Genomic DNA, 7,500 nt, shown 5'->3' with positions numbered 1-7,500 from the left:
TATAATGATGTGTTGTAGATACTCGTTTTCTAGCCATTTTTTATTGTGGTTTTCTTGTTACTGTATTATTGGCTCCAGTCTCCCTTTCCATGACGTGGGTAGGAGTTACGATTCCTGGTTTCAACAATCCCACCACAATTGCAGTGTGAATGGCGTTCATGTGCTTAGCAGCATGTTGTGGCCTCAAAATTGCATGGATGCGGAAAGTAGCAGGCTTAATGGGGGCATCACAGTCACAGCTGTTTCCGTGGCAGTTGTTTTTTTTTTTTTTCTGGTTAAATCTGCATTAAATCATGGAACAAAACTTTCCCGGAACAGAGGGAAGCCTATGTTTACAACAATTGAACTAATTGATGCCCCAGTCAGCCAAAGAAGGAATTCACTCAAGGTAAGTAACAGGTATTGACTTCACAGATTACCAATTTTTTCTTCAAAATTTCCAAAATTTGAGTATAGGGTTAGTGTGGAGAGGGCTGTCATAGCTGTCATGCCACCAGTCAACTTTGGGTGGAGCACCATGGTTGCTCTTCTCTCAGGTCTTGAGAGAGATGAGATGAGACTTGAGCTATAAGATCCTTGAGGGTTAAGCCGTGCGGGTGTGCGGAGTCATGGGCGGGGTTTGTTGTGGGACGGGCCGGAAAAAAAAACAAGAAAAAGGTTGGGATGATCGGGTGGTGGAGGGATAATGCCATGGCATCAAATTCAATATCACAACAGCAAGAATATTTCAAAGTCAGTGCAGTCAAAACATAAATAATGAAAAAAAAAATTAACATTAATATATTTTGTAAAGCGTAAAGATTTAATTTTTATAAATTATTATATAAGAATTAAATTTACAACATTATACAAATTTTTATGGAGTAATGTAATGTATTGAATTAGAATTTAATGAACACATGTTTACATATTGGGATAGTGAAAATCTCAAATTATGATTGTTTTTAAGACTGCAATAATTATAAATAAATTTTCAAAATTTTCAGTTGCTAACTTGTTTCTGTGCTGGATATGATGTTACAATATATTTATATTAGTTAACTTTTAAATTTCATTAACATAAAATAATAAAAATATTTTATATTAAATTAAATGATTTTTTAGATTCACGTAGTATTTATATTTATATACAAAGAGGTTGAAATCTAAAATTCAATTTGGATTTTGAAAAATAAGAAGTAAAATTTACAAGAGAGAGTGGGATTACCTGCATAAAGTTTTTCATTTATTAGTATGATCGGGTATTTATGTATTTACGTCATTTTCAATTTGTGAGTTGTCTTTTTATGTTATAAAAAGGATTCAATGCGTCCAAAGATATCATTCTGGAGACAAACTGTCCCGACTCCCGACCAGGACGAACAACTTTACCCTAAATCCCTATTCCCCTTTGCGTTCCCCGTTTCCGGCAGCTTTCCGGCTCACCCACAAATCCACAATCGCCGCCCCCCGGCCGGCCGCCCATCCTTCATTTTATTCGTCCGACTGCCACGAATTGAGGTGAGAAAGACCCAGGTTCTCTGTCTCTTTCTCTCTGTGTTTTGTTGTCATTCACTCTCTCTTTGGTTTCGGTTTTTTGAGTTTCTCTCTTACAAATGTTCGAATCATAGTTCTTCAACCGATTATAATGTCAATTTAAGCCTTGCAAGGAATCAAGCCTCACTAAATTTCTAGGAGTTTATCAATCTAGAGCTGATTGATTAAGAGAACAAACAAAAAAGGAACCACTGCACATTAATTGTTATCTGAAGACTATGATCTTGATTATCAGTTCCTTTTAATTTGTTAGCAATGATGTAATTTGGCAATCGTTGCTCTTACTCTATTTGTTTCAATATGGAATTAATGGTGGTTTTAAGCCAAACTTTTCTTATTTACTTATGTGCCTAATTTCAAAGCTTTCAAAATTGTGCTGCCATGGATCTAATCTAAACCAATTTTATTTCTAACCTTTGTCAAACCTCAACTTGAATTTAAAAAAAAAGAAGTATAAATTCATAGTTAAGAACATAAGTAATGGATCAAAAACAAGTATAAATCTAGTGCTTCATGTTTTATTCTTTACTCTCTTTCTGTTCCTCTGTTTTATTGCCAAGTATAAATCTACTGTTTTCTTTTTGGATTTGCAAGCTGACATTCTTCGTATTGAAAGAAGATCCTTGTGATTGATTTTATGTTTTTTGACCCTTCTGCTACATGCATGTTGATTCAATTTTAGCTACTTCTTCCAAGTCTAGTTGTTGTTGAAATGTTGGATATTGAAAGTTAAACTTTCTGTATCCTCTCTCAGTTATTCCTGTGAATGCAGTTACTTTTCACCCTTCGGTTTTACTTAACCTCCTAGGTAGTTTGGTAAACTAGGTGATATTTGGAAGGAACCGTGCTACATGTATAACAAGGATGGGCTAATTCAAAACCATAAGCTGGGGTTTTTTCTGCCTGGACATGTAATCAACGTCAAGATATCAAAAGTTCATATACATGCATGTGCCGCTATTCATTGTAGATTTATGACTAAAGTTCTAGAATTTATCAAATTTTGCATGTGGTGTGCTACTAAAGCTGTTGAATTTGTTCCAGGAGAGTCACTTATGCAAATTGCTGTTATAATCCTCTAGCTTTTTAAAGGTAGACAGTGACAATGCAAATTGAAAGAACTTTTATGTTAGAAAAGAAGTGATAGGTTTACACAAGTTACTAGATTTACTAGTTATCTGCTGAGATTATGAACTTGTTCTTTGTTTGTGAAAAAATGTACCTAAGAGTGAATTCCACTTTCTGAGCTGGGTGCCCATGACTTATAGTAGTTTTATTGTACTTAGTAACGTGGATTGAAAAGACTGAGTTTGTTCTGTAGAACTCTGGTTGTTATTTGGAATATTCTTCTCCATAGGGACTGACAATGACAAATATTTGAAAAGAAAGTAGGTGAGAGAGAAGAAAGAAACAAAACAAGATAGGTGAGAAAACATAAGGAAAAGATGATGATTTGAATGTTGGTTGTATACTTATTTCATCTCTTTTCTGCGAGATAATTTCTTAGATAGGACTGGCAGTGCTTCTTATGTGATTTGTGTCTTTTTGTCCTACTTCTTTCTTAATCAAATAGAATTACATTTGTCTTAAGTGGATGATTGTGTTGTTTTTTCACTGAAAAACTCTGTTTTTTATTTATTTATTTTTCTTGTGAAGAAGTCAATAAAACTTCAGCTAATTCTGTTTTTTACTTTATGCAGTAAATTTTGCATATGGGCATTGGCTGAAAGGCAGTTTGATACTGCTTTAAGCTATCTGGTACCTCTCCTTACTGCTTTCTTTTTGGTTTTTGGAATTTTAACATAGAATCAATCATTTGCACACCCTACTCTTCCCTACCGCTTTCTTTTCATAATTCATGGATTTGGGCACTCTGTTTTTGGATTTTTTAATTAAGTCAGCAATGCATCTCTGTTAATTGAAAATCAATTTGTAGTCTTCATTCTTGTTTGTCTGTCTGTTATTGGGAACAAAGGTATTACTATGATATCTGATAAATGTTATTTGATTGGTGGTGTTGCAGTTTTAGGACGAGGAATCAAAGCAAAAGCTAGTGTTTGGATCTTCTCATTTATCAAAAACAATTCAATTGGATTTACAACGTTTGTTGATGTCAAAATCTGAAACCATGAGCTTTCAAGGCCGAAATAGACCAAGAAACCCTTCCCAAAGCACTCGTCAAGAATGGGTTCCTAGAGGATCTTCATCTACAACCACCACTGTAGTAAGCAGTTCACCTGGCACTTCTAATTCAACTCCAATTTTTAACCACACCTCAACTCGAAATGATAATAGGTATAGACAAATTGGTCGGTCCACAAATCATAGGAGAGATAAGGAAAAGGAAAGGAGTGAGAATCATGTGGTGGTAAAGGAGATTGATCCAAATTTGCCACAGCTTGTGCAAGAAATTCAAGATAAGCTTATCAAGAGTACGGTTGAGTGTATGATTTGTTATGATACTGTACGGAGGTCTGCCCCCATATGGTCGTGCTCAAGTTGCTACTCCATTTTTCACCTTAATTGTATTAAGAAGTGGGCTAGGGCACCGACTTCTGTTGATTTAGTGGTGGAGAAGAATCAGGGAATTAATTGGCGTTGTCCGGGTTGCCAATTTGTGCAGTTGACATCATCTAAGGAGATTCGATATGTTTGCTTCTGTGGGAAGAGGACAGACCCGCCTTCTGATTTGTACTTGACACCTCATTCTTGTGGGGAGCCTTGTGGGAAGCCGCTTGAGAAGGTGCTGGGACTTGGTGCTGGGGTGATGAAGGATGAACTTTGTCCTCATGTTTGTGTATTGCAGTGTCACCCTGGTCCATGCCCTCCTTGTAAGGCGTTTTCTCCACCGCGGTTGTGTCCTTGTGGGAAGAAAGTTATTACAACCAGATGCTCTGATAGACAGTCGGTTCTTACTTGTGGACAGTGCTGTGATAAGCTTCTTGAGTGTGGGCGTCATCGGTGTGAGCTGATATGCCATGTGGGGCCTTGTGATCCATGCCAGGTTCCGATTAATGCCCCCTGCTTCTGCAGGAAAAAAGTTGAAGCTGTCATATGTGGAGACATGGCTGTGAAGGGAGAAGTGAAAACCGAAGATGGTGTGTTTTCATGTAGTTCAACTTGTGGAAATAAGCTTAGATGTGGCAATCATAACTGTGCTGAGATTTGTCATCCTGGTCCTTGTGGGGACTGTGAGTTAATGCCAAGCAAGATCAAGTCTTGTTACTGTGGGAAAACAAGCTTGCAGGAGAAAAGACAAAGTTGTTTGGACCCAATTCCAACTTGTTCAGAGGTATGTGCAAAGTTCCTTCCCTGTCGAGTGCACCAATGTGACCAATTATGTCATTCTGGGGATTGTCCTGCTTGTTCAGTTCTTGTCACCCAAAAATGCCGATGTGGATCAACTTCTCGGAGGGTGGAATGCTACAAAACAACACTTGAGAATGAGAGATTTACATGTGACAAGCCTTGTGGGCGTAAGAAGAATTGTGGTAGACACCGATGTAGTGAGCGATGCTGTCCTCTTTCAAACTCGAATAATCTTCCCTCTGGTGATTGGGATCCACACTTTTGCCAAATGGCATGTGGGAAAAAGCTAAGGTGTGGGCATCATTCTTGTGAATCACTCTGTCATAGTGGCCACTGCCCTCCATGCTTGGAAACAATCTTCACTGATTTGGCATGTGCTTGTGGAAGAACTTCAATCCCTCCTCCATTGCCCTGTGGTACGCCACCTCCTTCATGTCAACTCCCATGCTCAGTTCCACAGGCTTGTGGTCATTCATCTTCTCACAGCTGCCACTTTGGCGATTGCCCACCTTGCTCTGTGCCTGTGGCAAAGGAGTGCATTGGAGGACATGTTGTTCTTAGGAACATTCCTTGTGGATCAAAAGATATCAGATGCAACAAGCTCTGCGGCAAGACCAGGCAGTGTGGTTTGCATGCATGTGGGAGGACTTGTCACCTAGCGCCATGTGATATGTCTTCCGGATCTGAACCAGGTTTCAGAACTTCTTGTGGGCAGACATGTGGTGCCTCTAGGAGAGACTGCAGGCACACATGCACTGCACCTTGTCATCCCTCTGCATCATGTCCTGATGTTAGGTGTGATTCTCGAGTCACTATCACGTGTTCTTGTGGCCGAATAGCTGCCACTGTTCCTTGTGATGCTGGCGGCTCTACTAGCAGTTTCAATGCTGATACAGTTTATGAAGCTTCTATTATCCAAAAATTGCCAGTACCCCTTCAACCAGTGGATTCAACTGGCAAGAAGATTCCTCTTGGACAAAGGAAGCTTATGTGCGATGATGAATGTGCTAAGTTGGATCGTAAACGGGTTCTTGCAGATGCGTTTGACATTTCTTCCCCAAACTTGGATGCTTTTCATTTTGGTGAGAATTCAGTTACATCTGAGTTACTTTCTGACCTATATAGGCGTGATGCAAAGTGGGTTTTAGCTATAGAAGAGAGATGCAAGTTTTTGGTACTTGGCAAGAACAGAGGAACAGCAACAGGTCTGAAGATTCATGTTTTCTGTCCAATGTTGAAGGATAAGAGAGATGCGGTCAAGATAATAGCAGAAAGATGGAAGCTCGCTGTTAGTGCTGCTGGCTGGGAGCCCAAGCGTTTTATTGTGGTCCATGTTACTCCCAAATCCAAACCTCCACCTCGTATCATTGGGGTTAAGGGGGCGACTGGTGTTGGGGCACTACATCCACCAGTTTTTGATACTCTGGTAGACATGGATCCGAGGCTTGTTGTTTCTTTCCTAGATTTGCCTCGAGAAGCAGATATAAGTGCATTGGTATTAAGGTTTGGTGGGGAATGTGAACTTGTTTGGTTGAATGACAAGAATGCATTGGCTGTATTTAGTGATCCTGCTCGAGCTGCAACTGCAATGAGGAGGTTGGATCATGGCTCAGTTTATTATGGGGTTGTTATCTTTGTTCAAAATGCTGGAGCATCAGTAGCATCAACTGCTAATAATGCATGGGGAGGAGCAGGGCAGAATTCAGCTTTAAAAGGGAATCCGTGGAAGAAGGCTGTAGTGGAGGAGCTTGGTTGGAGGGAAGATTCATGGGGTGATGAAGAATCTTTTGGTGGCACTTCTGATTTGGGCTCTGTCTGGAAAGGGAAGGAAACTCCAATTGCTGCTTCAATTAATCGCTGGAGTGTTCTTGATTCTGAAACAGGTGTAAGCTCATCTTCTAGAACAGTTCAAACTGAAGATCTTTCAAATCCTGCTGGAGTTCTATCCAATTCAGGCATGGATTCAAATACTGCCGATTCAAATTCAGCTGGGCTACCTGGTGGGGGTTTTAATGAACCAGAGCCGTTGGAAGTAGTGGATGATTGGGAAAAGGCTTATGAATGAGAGAGAGAAAAGAGAAAAATACCAATAAGCTTGTGGTCAGGGTGATGGGGTTGGCCATTTTCATTTAAAATAAAAATGGTTGGAAATATTGTGGTTTGGTTTTTACTTGTCTACTTTACACCCAATATTATCAAAAGGGTGTGAGTATGATCTTTCTAAATGCTTTTTTTTTTTTGTTTTTTTCATTTGTTACACCAAGGCCTTGCTTCTTTGGCTGTGTAGATGAATTTTTGTTGCATTGGAAAGTAGCTACATGTTCAACCTTGTTGCAATTCCAATGTTTTATTGCATGAGAACAATCTTTTATCACTATAGAAGAATGAAAGCTTAATACAAGATGCTTTTATGTCTTTTTGGATTTGATAAAGTGGTAGTCTATACCTACAAAAGAGAGCTTTTAGGTAATAGTTATCATCCTGTCTTCTGGTATTGTTGCTTGTGCATCCATTCAATGGATGGCAGCATTGACTTGATATGGAGGGGTCTCTTTCCTGAGCTTCTGTTATAAAAACAGCCACAGCTGGAGAATCATAAGGAAGGTTTGTGTTATATTTAATAGCAGATGGAGTGGTCTGATTACTAAGTTTCAT

At 39.1% G+C, this 7,500-nt stretch overlaps 1 protein-coding gene across 2 annotated transcripts; it reads left to right on the top strand.

The window, feature by feature from the left end:
• Positions 1-1,181: 1,181 nt before the first annotated feature.
• NFXL1 (NF-X-like 1) lies at positions 1,182-7,182 on the top strand. Of its 2 annotated transcripts, XM_021443234.2 has the most exons (3): positions 1,182-1,500; positions 3,237-3,294; positions 3,560-7,182. In XM_021443234.2, the coding sequence occupies exon 3, from the start codon at positions 3,647-3,649 to the stop codon at positions 6,908-6,910; it is 3,264 nt and encodes a 1,087-aa protein (XP_021298909.1). In that variant the 5' UTR covers positions 1,182-1,500; positions 3,237-3,294; positions 3,560-3,646; the 3' UTR covers positions 6,911-7,182. The 2 variants fall into 2 exon arrangements, with proteins under 2 accessions (XP_021298909.1, XP_021298910.1); XM_021443235.2 differs by lacking the exon at positions 3,237-3,294.
• Positions 7,183-7,500: the final 318 nt, after the last annotated feature.

Source organism: Theobroma umbraticum, unplaced genomic scaffold (assembly GCF_002168275.2).
Source record: "Theobroma umbraticum cultivar Fairchild unplaced genomic scaffold, ASM216827v3 scaffold_239.0, whole genome shotgun sequence".
Taxonomy (NCBI): Eukaryota; Viridiplantae; Streptophyta; class Magnoliopsida; order Malvales; family Malvaceae; genus Theobroma; species Theobroma umbraticum.
This window is presented reverse-complemented; position numbering and strand designations above follow the sequence as displayed.